The sequence below is a fragment of the Cibotium barometz genome, chromosome 62, assembly GCF_041138505.1.
Source record: "Cibotium barometz isolate CiBa-2024 chromosome 62, ASM4113850v1, whole genome shotgun sequence".
Lineage (NCBI taxonomy): Eukaryota > Viridiplantae > Streptophyta > Polypodiopsida > Cyatheales > Cibotiaceae > Cibotium > Cibotium barometz.
The window spans coordinates 34,641,137-34,654,549 of record NC_141107.1 but is presented as its reverse complement, the minus strand read 5'-3'; the positions used below and the strand labels follow the sequence as shown (position 1 = coordinate 34,654,549).

At 44.6% G+C, this 13,413-nt stretch overlaps 1 protein-coding gene and 1 pseudogene across 2 annotated transcripts in view; one reads left to right on the top strand and one right to left on the bottom strand.

Moving 5' to 3' along the window:
* The window catches only part of LOC147604399 (uncharacterized), a 92,665-nt gene that overhangs the window by 47,758 nt on the left and 31,494 nt on the right, over window positions 1–13,413 (bottom strand). For both annotated transcript variants that reach the window (XM_086795242.1, XM_086795243.1), the window contains exons 13-17: window positions 4,899–5,005; window positions 4,652–4,818; window positions 4,428–4,538; window positions 4,266–4,331; window positions 4,055–4,139 (exon numbers count right to left, since the gene is read on the bottom strand). In XM_086795242.1, the coding sequence (XP_086651368.1) occupies window positions 4,055–4,139; window positions 4,266–4,331; window positions 4,428–4,538; window positions 4,652–4,818; window positions 4,899–5,005 (536 nt within the window). The remainder of the gene's footprint in view (window positions 1–4,054; window positions 4,140–4,265; window positions 4,332–4,427; window positions 4,539–4,651; window positions 4,819–4,898; window positions 5,006–13,413) is intronic.
* LOC147604402 (uncharacterized) lies at window positions 8,557–9,408 on the top strand (annotated as a pseudogene).

Here is a 13,413-nt window from a genome sequence, read left to right as displayed (position 1 = left end):
GTCCCTACTCTTAGACCCCATTGGGAATCTTACGGCATTTCAACTGACATTCAGAGGGTTTTTTGGCGGAGATTGTGGCATTCTTATAGGAAGCCACAGATTTCCTCCTTTATCTGGGTTTCTTTCTCTTCATGGTGGTCTGGCCACCAATCAGTGGAGGTCAGTTACTGGTGCTTGCCCAGCATGCCCTAGATGTGCAGGAGTTTCGAAGTCAATTTACCATTGTTTATGGGAATGCAGGGAAGCACAGAGAGTTTGGTCTGCGATTGCACACCTCTTTGGTAGGATTAAGAGGGATGCTATCATTTCTTTTGGTTCTATCATTTGGTTGACACAGTCTGGGCCACAGCTGAGATTCAAGGGGACTGACAAGAGCTTGGCCATTATGGTTAGGCAAGGAGTTGCTCGGCAGTGTTGTCTTCAGGATTTGCCACTTTCACACTTTGTCCCTCCGGCACAGAGGTTAGACAGTTCTTGGGAGATTATTGCTAGCATCTCAGCCTGGAATATCTGGAAGGCTAGATGCACCGAGGCTATTGAGGGTACTCCCGTTCTTGTTTCTCATTGTCTTTGCAGGATTTGGAGTGATATTATTCACACCATCATGGCTACCTAGGCCAGAATCCAAGGATCTGTGAGGGCTGCGGAGAGGAAGCGCGGCCAGTTTATGAGAGAGTGGGACATTAGTATCTTTTTCACGTCCTCTCATTCGGGACCCTATTGGCAGCACAGGGCTCCTGATTGGTTGAGATCTCCACCTTTCTTGGTGTGAAATCTCCATTTTGTAAAAATTTTTCATACTTCATAGAAGTCTCCTTTCTGAAAAAAAAATTATATATATATGTATGTATATATATATATATATATATATATATATATGTATGTATATATATATATATATATATATATATATATATATATATATGTATGTATATATATATATATATATATATATATATATGTATATATATATATATATATATATATATGTATGTATATATATATATATATATATAAGGAATAGATGAAGCTGCCACTGAAGTACATACTCCACCTTTAGTTCCATCTGTAGGGGACCAAAAAGTGTGCCCAAATAAATGCTTGCCAGATCTAGTGCATTGGCCGGCATCAAGCCTATGCTGTTGCACAAGCAAAATATCCATGGGACCATTCGTACCTACAAGGTGAAGCTGGTTCCTCATGACTTGCTTCCTGCGAGATGAAAGACGCCACCAAGGCCCTGCACATTCCATGAGACAACTCTCATGGGAAAGAGGCAGAAAACATGGCGCCAAATCTAGTTTGACACATCTCATAGGTCTGCACCACCCCTATAAGAGGTGGAAAGTTATCAGGTGTGATGGAAATCGAGGAGCATAAGACATCATTGTCAACATGGACATATCAGTGAAATTCTGCAAGGCGTGTACATCTGGCTCATCTGCTCATCTCTGTTGTACATCACCATCCTCCTGAAATAAATCCCTAATACATCTGGCTCATCTGCCTGCACACTTTGCTGTACATCACCATGCAAAACATCCTCATGCAATAAATCCCTATGTAATCATCCTGTTACGAAGGTGATGTGTCAACATCCACAGTTGTCCCACTATAATTATCAGCTGGATCAAGAGTAGGTGCATGTCTGTCAACCCGTCTATAAACCCAAACAAGCCGAGGTTTGGGGGCTACAAAGCCTGGAGGGGCTGCGGCCTATGTCGCCTGGGAGACGTGTTTGTGCCATCTCCTGTGCGGCCCCTAGCTCTTGGACTATATCTAGCAATGTGGCCCTATTGTCCGCAAACACAGGTCTACCGGCAATCTCCATCCTGTCATGTGCAAGACATGTGCATGCTAATTCCCAGGACTAATCCTTTAAGGGAAACAAGATAAAGAACAAGATTAGGACCAATTTTGGACTAGATTCGGGAACTGCAGCAGCTATGTGTGGGCAGGGAAGACACTGGAGGAACCCAAGGAGCTGTCGACCAGCATTTATGAGGACTGATCTGAGTCGGTTGTGCAGCAAATGAAGGGGACTTGTCCACGGATCTGGCCGACAGCAGGTCCCAGTTCATATTGGTTTTCCAAGGCTATAAATAGCATTGTGCTGAGTTCTTGTCATTGATTCAGTCCTTCCATGGATTGAGTCATAGACTAGGGTTTATATTAGGTGATTTACCACCATTCGAAAGCAGCCTATGGCTTGCAAGACTTGTAAACCTTTTTGTACTATAGAATATACTGAATACGCAGCTATCTCTCTCTCTTCTCTATATCTTCTGTATGCGCTTTGCATCAAGCATGTTCCAGGATGATGTTTAGGGCTGAAAAAAGACTCCCAGAGCTTCCGCATGTGACACATCCGTTGTCTAAATAAAAAGCCATCTGGTCCTGATTGCATAACATGATCACCTGCACAACACGGTTCACTGACGAGTATCACAACTCATGGTACCCCATCAACCTGGCTGTGAGCTGCTGCTGCAGTCATGGAATGTGTCTCTAGAAGGGCGCGGACTTCCAGAACCAGTCCAAAGGATGACCCTATAAAAGCCAAAAACCTGCTTGGACCAGGTCGAAGCTCCAATAATATCTGAAGAAGAATAGTTTCCTCACGCCAAGAGGAAACGGGCTGCTCAATAGTCTATGAGGTTGCCTCCACCAAATTGCAATAAGCGGGCAGCATAAAATGCGAGGCAAGCTCTGTGGGAAGTGCCGTCAGGATCCAATCCCTAACCTGAGAGCGGGAAGGATGAGACCTGAAAATCTTTCCAATGAGTGTGGTTTTGACTTCTTTATCAAAACCTGCCTGCAAGGTCCTAAGCTTGTCTTTGGAGAAAAGGATAGTTCTCCCTGCCGATGGGGGTGGAGCTACAGATCTAGGCTTTGCTGCTTTTGAGAGACAGAGACTCTCCTGCTGGCTTGTTGAGTGCCAAAGTCTACTTCTACTACCACTCTGTGATGCCGGTTCAAAACACCGAAAAGAAGTGCAGGTTTGCACCACTTTTGTCCACAGCCCAAGAGTCTTCTTCTGTTGAGTGCACAGGGTCTTTTGAAACTGCTAATAAGGATCACGAAGGTAAAATATGATGGAGTCTCATGCTTTGAAGATGAGAGCAATGTGCCTTGTGTTGTTTGCAATGAAGATTTGGAGAGGAGACACGGCCACTGCACAGCCCCTCAGAGATTAGAATTAGGGATCACGAATCAGGGCTGCTCCAAGAAATTAGGGCTTTGGCAATCTCCCTCTCTCACGTGCCCTTCGAACATGTATTTAAAAAGTGATTCGCTATTAGAATGCACATTTGTAATCAAACACAAAGCAAAATTCAATTTGCATTTATGGAGTGGCATCATTCATATCCTTTTGGCCACCTAGGCCCGTAAACAAGGACCTTCTAGAGCTGCACAAACAAAACGCAGCATATTTATGAGAGAGTGGAACCATGGTATTTTCTTCTCGCTTTTATGGCAGCATAGTGCCCCTGATTGGTTCAGATCTCCCTACCTTTTGGTCCCTTTGTATGATTTTATATTACTTAATAGAAGTCTCTTTTTTGAAAAAATAATTTTTTATTAAAAAAAATTTACACACTGATGTAGGCCACCATGTACTTCACAGCTATGTATCCAACCACGATGACACTGTCTGGCTACTTTTGTTTTTTTATTATTAATTTAAGCAATTCTTTTTTTTTTTTGGATTGCGTTCATTGAGGTCTAAAGTTTGTATATAATAATTTGTTTGATCTTGAACAGAAAATCAAAGGTGTAGTCAATCTTCCCCTTCTTCCACTTCACACCTCTTCTGTAACCCACCTTTCCACATCCATCTCCCATCGACTGTCGCTCTTCAATTACTACATCTCCAGGCAAGGCAACTATCTACTAGATCATAAAAAGCATTTCAACATCCATCTCCCATCGACAGCATTTCAACATCCATCTCCCATCGACTATTGCCCTTCAATTACTACATTTCCAGGCAAGGCAACTATCTACCAGATCATAAAAAAACATTTCAAATTTCTATATTTAAACCAGCTACCTTTCCTTCTTTTTTCTTGAATTCTGTTAGGTACTTCCATTGCAAGAGTACTCTTTTGCATTGGTTGCCAGAAACTAGTCCCATTCTGTAGCAAGAAAAAAAAAAGAGAGAATATAACCGAAGAAACCATTCAAGTAACAAAACATAGAAAGGTGAAAATTGAATGCAGAAAAGAAAAAATCAGAAAAGACCTTGACCATTAGAACCATACATGGTGATAGCACGATTTAGCTTGCGAGTATGGTTTGCTTGCCTAAGTGTCCATCCATACATAGACCTGCACTGGTCCAAGACTAAGCTCAATGTCGATGTTGTCTATTAAGCTAAAGAAGTAAGAAGAGTAAAATTGGCGCAAATTATAAAGTTACCATACTTCCTGCACAATTGTGAAGCGTAAAATCTGAGAGCTTTCAACATGCAATCCTGCAGGTATTTTCTTCTCCTGGCACTCTTTTCCCATGCGTGGAGCATGTCGAACAAAACCCTGTCGTGTTATTTGTTGATTTAGGATATATACTGCATGCATATGCTTTAATGAATTCTCAAGCAATTTGAAGAGCAAGATATACTATCTGAAACTCCAGCACTCTCGCACACCTTCTCTTATGACAAAGAGAGAATTCCAAGTATTTCCTTTTCACTGAATGCTTCTTTTTCCACCATTTTAGCCAAGCAGCAAAGGTCTCCTTCTGAAGAAATCGTGTTCGCCATGAAACTCCAAATGAAAGAACTTGTTGGAGAGAGCGCTTAGATTGGATCCATGTCTGCACATGCATGAAAGGACATTTTCACTGTTGCAAACAAGGTCACAGCTACGAACCAGGCATTTTAAAAGCTAACTTACCCTCCATTTCTGCACTACGGCCATTTGAGCTCGCTGAGATCTTCTCCCTTGACATATGGCTACTTGTCTGCGGCATTTTACACTCCGATAACAAACTCCACGCCATCCTGCCGCATACAATTTTATATCGATAGTTAACGTGCATATATAATTCGTGAACTGCACAGTAGCAATAAAAAATTTGGTGGTATTCAAAAATGTAATGAAACGTCATTAAGAAGTCTAAATAGGTCATAGACATGGTGAAGTATGGAGACCAAGGCATATGTGAGTGTGAACATGGCCAAGAGTATATAAGTCAACTTGTAGGCTTGTTTGTGATTACCCAATTATGACTAATCATTTCCACTCATCAATTGTCTTGCTCAAGCAAGCTTCAATGGTGATCTTCACCCATGTCGCATGTAAACGAGTTAATCCCCAATCTCCTTTCCTTTCAATGGTATCGGCAGAGAGCTCGTCTTTGATCCTAGCAATTTTAGCATCATTTTCATGTTTATGCAAAGGTTCTTGATGTTCATGATTTTTCTCATATTTTCTTGAAAATCTTGATTCAAGCATGAAAATACTTCAAGCTGAGATGCCTAGGCATGTAGAAATACTACGGGGATCTTGGAAATCATCAAATGGGCAAGATTTGAGCCAAAAATGAGCAATTTTCATCGCTTTGGGCACCTTGGCCATGTGAAAAATTAGTGTGGGCAAGTTTTGGCCAAGTGGATGTAAAAAGAGGTTCAAACAATGGAGGGAAAAAAACGTGGCAAACTGGCCGCCTACATCTCTGTGGGATTCTAGGGTTTGGAAGCTTGTTGGAGCCTTATACTAAACAGGAGGCAACAAGGGAAGTTGTAGCATGCAATGGGAGAGCTATCTCCAAGTTTTTCTTCATAGAGGGGAGCAAAAATGGCAAAAATGGTGCTTATTCCAACTGCTAAATTTGCACCTACTAACGACTACCTTAGATCTCTCCCAAGATTGTTTTTATCATCATAATTTGGTTCTTTATTATTTCTTTCATGCCCTATTGCTTCATATAAGTGATGAGTGATTATTCACTTCACCTTCAATGCAATTCTTGCTTCAAGGGAACAAGATGGAATATCATTGATTTCATACTAATCTTCATCAATTTCTACATAAAAGATAGCTTGTCTCTTGTTTTTCCCTTCAAATTCATGCTATTGGGAGCCTTTCTAATCTCACGCTATTTGCATCATTAGTCTTCACTATTCATGCAAAGAAATGACCTAGAAGCTCCATTATGCACAAATTGAACCATGTAATTAGTCTTTTCACCGAAATTGGTACTTCTTGATCTTTTGCATGATATCTTGAAGCTTTTTATGTGTAAATCCATGAAGAAATGTATGATTCTCTTTCCTTTGTCCATTCAAGTGACATGCAATCCATACATATGCATCTTTACATGGAATCATTTAATTCAAGACTTAGGTTTGGGAACTTAATCCATGCATGTATACTTCTTTACATCCTTGCATAATGAAATGTGGAATGCCCTTGAGATCCTGATCTTGGAAATTTGGGGGCTTCATTATTGAGAGCCATAACCATTGAATGACCAACAAAGAGGTACATGGAAGACTCTTCTAGACTAAAGCACTGCATGTATATGGTGGAGAGCCATATACCATTGAGCCATGTATATGGTGGAGAGCCATATACCATTGAGCTAAGCTAACTTTATCATAAGCATTAACTCTTGTATTGGAATGGAATGTATTGGCATGCAATTTTAAGTGTCAGGACTGTAAGTGGTTTAACTCTCATCTCATTCTAGCATTCATTTATTCTTGTATAAGTGTTGAAGGTAGATATTTGGTAAGGGTACCTTGGTAATAAGGAGAAGAGGCCAAGGAGAGTGTTTGCATGAAACCGTCTATCGATGAGCGCCAGAAAAGCAAATAGATGGAGGATTAGGTACTTGGCACAGTGAAAAATTGGTCGTAACCTTTACCTTGGATTTCAAACTTGGTAAAGGGGTGGGAAGACCTGGCTAGGGGTTGACAGAAAGCACTTTATCGACTTTCTTATGCAATCAATTAACAACATTGACAATGGGAAAAAATTCAGTGCAAGTGGTAATGATGGGATACATGCATGATGAATACATTAATTATTATGTTTATGCTTGAACACTTGGGAATGAGTTTGAAATGTCTATTGGACACTTGTGAATGCCTATTATATGCCGGAATAACAACTTCACATTGGGATTTGACTTTGGCATTGATTTTCGAAAAAACTATGATGGATTTTTTGCAGTTTCACTATTCATAGCTTAATTGTAAATGCTTGGCCCAGTCAAAAGTTGCTTGGACTGAAGTGAAACTGAACAGCTTCCCAACAAGCTAAAGTACACTCTGTTTAGTGACACGGGCAAGGAGATACGAACGATTTTCGCCCACTAGGCACCTTTTGGATAGATTCTGAAAAAATAAAAATCCAACTTCACCATTGTGTTTCTCATCAACTAACTAGTCTAGTCACTAAGTTTCACACAATTTGGAACATTGGTATACACTCGGTGGTCAGAACACGCTTTTCAGTGCAAAAAAAACAGAGAGTAAACGGAGCTTGTTTTGATGTTATTCTTTGCATTTTCTTAAAGTGTCACGATTGTGACTTAGTTCATTATACACAGTCTCCTTATGGTTACAGATACTGAAGTGACATGATTACAGAGGACCCCTACACTCGGATGGTCACGACTATTCGCTCTAGAGACATGCCTCTTCATCAAGAGCCACACTCCTTCGACAACTGGTCACACCCCTTCGCTCTAGGGTTGCCCGGATGGTCACGACTATTCGCTCTAGAGACATGCCTCTTCATCAAGAGCCACACTCCTTCGACAACTGGTCACACCCCTTCGCTCTAGGGTTGCAACTCTTCACCCAATGGTTGCAGCTATTCGTCCAAAGGATGTGTCCCTTCGCCTAGAGTCATGACTATTGGTCATGGGATGTGTCTTTTCATTCGTGTCTCTTGGACTCCTATATAAGGAGCCTATTGTATCACAATTTCAATCAATAAAACATCTGTGTTCAAGTCTCTCGAGTCTACTTTCAGTCTTAAATATGCAGATAAGTGGATGAAATACTAAGTAATAACAGTAATCCTCACAGTGGTATCAGAGCAGAATCTTTTCCCGGGCCTACGGTTGTGAGCCTCTCACCCTCTCCGCTCTACTCCCCTACCCGGCGTTGTATGGAAGCAGAAGAAAGATGGAACCTACATCTACGAGTATGAGGTAACCTAAACCTTCTTTCTCAATTCACATATAGAAGACAGATGCACAGATGTGTGTGGCGTACCCGATGAGTGTGCAGAGATTTCCTGCTGGTAGCCTTTTGCGTGCCTCTTCATCGGGTTGTGCCCTTTCGTGCATGGGTTCGCATCCCTTCACACGAACGGTCATCAAGTCAGCCGGCAGGTACCCCTTCACCTTGGCGGCACTCCTTCCCCAAGCGATGGCACCTCTTCGCTATTGGCCGCTGGTGCAATAAGCGCTACGATTCAGCCAGCTCAGCCCTTCGTGGGTTTACTACACGGCGACCTTACCAGCCGGCCAGCCCATTAATCTTGGGCGGCCCTTTTTATTAACCCATGTACCCTTTTGATATGTCCCAAAAAAAAAAAAAAGCGAATATGGGGCCAGCGCAACGAATTAGTTCGCCGGCCAGCCCATTCACTCCCCTCGCACGCTGTTCCAGGGAAGGTGCGCTCCTCTCCCACGCTGCCACGCCAGGGACTTCTCTCCACTCTGGCACACATTCCCCTTCTCAACCAGGCGTCCAATGGAACCCAACAGCAATCAGCCCGCGCCTTACATCTCGTACATAGACGAGGTCCCGGAAGCCATATTGCCCGAAAATCCTCGCCCAGCCCCGGAAATAATTATTATAACCGATACACCCACACCGGAGCCCACCCCATTACCCGAACCTGTTGCAGAACCTGTTCCGGCTCCAGTTCATGTACCAGGTCCCCTGGGCTTTTTATTATACGTCAGTCTCACCGCCACGCCACTCAGTTCCAGGCGTGGGTGATCTGGCATATTTACTTGACGTGTCCAGCACACCATCTTGCTCATTACGAGTTTATTTTGGGACGGTACCCACATCTTGCATATTTCTTGGACGAGTGCCGTGTGGATGCAGTAAACCGGATCATCTCGCTTCAGCCCTTGGTTCGAGTATACAGCGAGCTCATTGTGCCAGATTACACTCCCTTAACCCCTGCAGAGACACCACCTCTCGACGAGGTGGAAGACTTCGAGCCTTCGGAGTTAGGCTCCAATTTCTTAGCAGAATTGGGAGATGATTCACTGTCACTCTCTCCTCCAGCAGTACCACATATTTCACCAGCTTCTCCGCGCTACTCACTCTAGCAGATCCAACATGCCATCTATCTCAAAGGAAGAGGGCCAGCAACAAGACGAGCAAATGCAGGCCATTACATCATTACGCGAGCAGATGGAGACACTTCAGCAGACTTTTTCGACAAGTCTCTCTACCATCAGCAGACGACTCGACCAGTTGTAGCGGCCCCATCCAGCGCGCACACCAGCCAGTGATCCACAACCATCTTCTTCAGAGACTTCGGTAGCAGAAAATGAAGATGAACCAGATCCAACTGCCGAGGTAAACAATGCAGAACTCCAACTTCTTTATAAAATATTTAATGCTGCACAAAAAAAGAAACTCGATATCAAACTGCCTGCCCCTTATAATGGTCGCCGCGACAAGCGCGTGCTTGACCAATGGATATTCAAAATGGAGGTATATTTGACCAATACCGATTTGGTCGAAAGCAAGAAGGTGGCTTTAGCCAGTTCACTACTCAAGGATACAGCACTTCTATGGTGGCAACGACGTGTTGCAGATGGTAAGCACACTCCTACTTGGGATAAATTCCGGCGCGCCCTCCGCAAGGCCTTTGAACCTGCCAGTGCGGACTACCATGCCCGGTCTGCTCTCCGCTGCCTGAGGCAAACAGGATCCTCAGCCGCGTATATCACAGAGTTCCAACGTTTAACTCTGGAAATTGAGAGCCTCAGCCCCGGTGACAAGCTACACAGCTTCATCGATGGGCTTGAACCCAACTTACAGGAAGATGTGCAGAAGTTTAACCCTCTCACCATAGATGCTGCCATTGCCTACGTAGAGCGCCTTGGAGATCTACGACGACAACCCAGGACATCCTTCTTTGGCAATCGGTCCTCAAACAGTGCTCGTTTCTCCCAGCACAATCGCAGAGGAAATTTATCTCAACCTGAGTCTCAATATTCCCAATCCTCTGGTCAGCAATCTACTCGGCAACAGCCCTTTCGGCCTAGATTTTCAGGTCAGGCAGCAGCCTCACAAACAGGATCCTCTTCCAACAACAACAATCGGAATCAAGGAATCAAGGACGCAACTGGCAAGGTCGCCGACCCAACTATCGCCGCAATTTTCGCCGCGATACCTCAGCAGGTCAGCAAGCCTCTACATCGGCACCTTCAACCTCTCAAGCCAACCCTCCAGGTCTTTGCACAATTTGCAATGGACCACACAGGTGGTATGAGTGCCCAAAGCGTGATTCTCGCCAGAATTCCAACATGGAATGTTGCCCAGAAGGTGAACATGGACATCCTCATCATCCTTCTGCGCCAGAAAAAGGCAAGCAGGTGGTTCATGCAGTGCGAGTTTCTAAAGTTGTCAGTGCTTTAATGCTAAATGCCCACAACCATACTTCAGTGCCTGTTAACCTTTCCAATCAAGTTTTGAGCTTATTGGGATTTATTGGCCAGCATCCTATCAATGTTCTTGTTGATAGTGGCTGCTCAACTAATTTTGTGGGAACTACTCTCGTCAGCAAGTTGCGATTACCTACTCAGCAGAGTGCGGAAGTTTTCCAAGTGGAACTTGCAGATGGTTCTTTCTTGCATTGCAGCAAACGGATTCAGCAGTTGCATTTTCAGATTCAGGACTATCAGGATTAGCTGAATTTCTCTATTATGCCTTTGTCACACTATGACATGATCCTTGGACAGTCTTGGTTATACGAGTATGATCCTTTGATCAGCTTTCGAGATCATTCCATTCGACTTTATCATAATCATCGAGAAATGGAATTACGAGGTCTGTTTAATTCTAAGCCGATTACTGTGGTTTCTGCTATGCAAATCAAACGTTTAGTGCGTAAACGCGACAGCACTTCTGCCTTAGTTATGTTGCGAGAAGCAGAAGACAATACAATTGACCAATCGGAATCCTCACCATCAAATATTTCTTATTTATAGCAGCCCTTCTTTCAACCTTATAAGGATTTATTTCCTGACGAGCTGCCAACGACATTGCCTCCTCGACGTTCTGTAGATCATACGATTGATCTAATCCCTGGACAACCACCGCCAGTTCGAGCTCCTTATCGAGTTTCTTATTCAAAATCTCAAGAAATTCAGAGACAATTGGCAGAATTGTTGGATAAAGGTCATATACGTCCAAGCAAAAGTCCTTTTGGTGCTCCAGTTTTATTGGTCAAGAAGAAGGATGGATCTATGCGACTTTGCATTGATTATCGTGCCCTTAATAAGCAGACAATCAAGAATAAGTTTCCCTTGCCTCGCATCGATGAGCTCTTTGATCAGTTGCTTGGTGCGAAGGTATTTTCGAAGATTGATCTGAAGTCAGGCTATCATCAAATCAGGATTCGAATTGGAGATGAGTATAAGACAGCGTGAAGCCCTCACCCTCTCCGGGGCACTCCCCCATCCACTCCTCACCCCGGTGTTGTATGGAGGCGGAGGAAAGATCTTCTCACCCACAGCAGATGCCTAAAGATTAAGCCTCGCTGAATTTTTTTCCCCATTCCAACCCGATGGAGTTCTTGCAGCCGTCCCCCTCTGCCCGCGCCCTCGGTGGTCCTGTGAACACGCCTCGCGCACCCGGAGTCACCGCCCTCGCGCCTCGTGCCTAGCCGGGTCCTTGCTGCCCTTCGGCCTTCGTGCCTGGCCGCCTTGCAAGCTAGTTCCACCCCTGGCGGTACACCTACGGGCGCTCACTTAATGTCCTGGAAGGTTCGGCATGGCAGTGTTGGCAGTGCCCTGTCCCGCGTGGCACGTGAAAGTGCTCAAATTAGCCCCCTCCATGTTCCTTTTACCCTCTCGGAGCCTCTCCAAGTGATGCACCCCTTCGAAGGGACACATCTTTTAAAACATGCCCTTTCACATTAAAACGGCATGTTTTATAAAAGAAAAAAAGTGACCCTGGACTTTTTTTAAAAAACCTGACCATTGGGCGCCCTCTCCTCTTCAAAAAAAAATGAAAAATAAAATAAAATATTTTATTCAGCCCCCCCTTTGACGCGCCAGCATATCAGCCTCCTTCCACGCGCACGAAATCAGCCCCCTCCGTTTGGGTGCGCCTCATCAAGGACCAAGCGCCTCATCGCCGATTCGTGGTTGCCGCCCTTGCTTGCTGGAAGCAGCTGCCGGTCGTGAGCCTCGTTGATACATGCAGGCTGCCGACCAAGCGCCTCATCGCCGATTCGTGGTTGCCGCCACCTTTTCGCTTTGCTGACGGCACACCCCTACGAAGCGGCGCACTCCTTGCTGGCCGTCACCTTTACACCTATAAACTAAGGCTTATACTTAAGCCTTTATACACGTGGCTTCCACCAGCCACGTGAGCAGCCGGCAGCCAGCACCCAACGGCCACCCGCCAGCGAAGGGCAAGGAAACCAGCCGCCGACCAGCGCACATTAAAAAAAAAGGGAGAACCCAACGGCCAGCCCCCGACCAGCGAATCAAAAAAAAAAAACCAACAGGCGTGCGCTAATGTGAACCGGCACCCCCCCTTTTCGTTGGCGATTCGGCAACCAGACCCCCCAGGATGCAGCCCTCTTCATGTACGCCTCTCTTGTCTCCAGCAATGGCTTTCTTGGCATGCATGTTGACTACCTTTCACACTTCTCCGGCTACCTTGTCTATTTCCAAGGTTTCTTTGGCGCGTATGCTCGTGGTAGCACATGTTCCATTGAATGGTTCTTACTAGCACAATCAAAATGAAGGCATTTCAACTACTCTTGAAGCCTTCTCTCGCTACCTTTTCGTCACACTTGATCCATGGTGAGCCAAAGCCTCCTCAAGCTCCCGGCAAGCAACTTCTCGGCGTACAACACCCACAACAGGTTTCTTGTCCTCAGCACAATTCTGTAGAGACCACTACACATGAAATACCTTCGTTCGAGCCTCTGCATGCTCATCGCAAACATTCTTAGCATTACAACAGTTATGAGAAAGATCCATCTTTGAATCACTATCAGCAGAAGACAAAGCAACAATATGAAGCTTTCAGAAGATCTCCCCTTAAAGAGTCATCAATCTCTTCGAAGTGGGCTCACATAGTGGCACATATTTCCGACCCTAGTCGAGTACTCGGTCGTGAATGCCGCAACGCTGGACAAGTTCCCCCTTGCGAGCCATGCCATGCTCCTCCTACTCTGGAAGCCT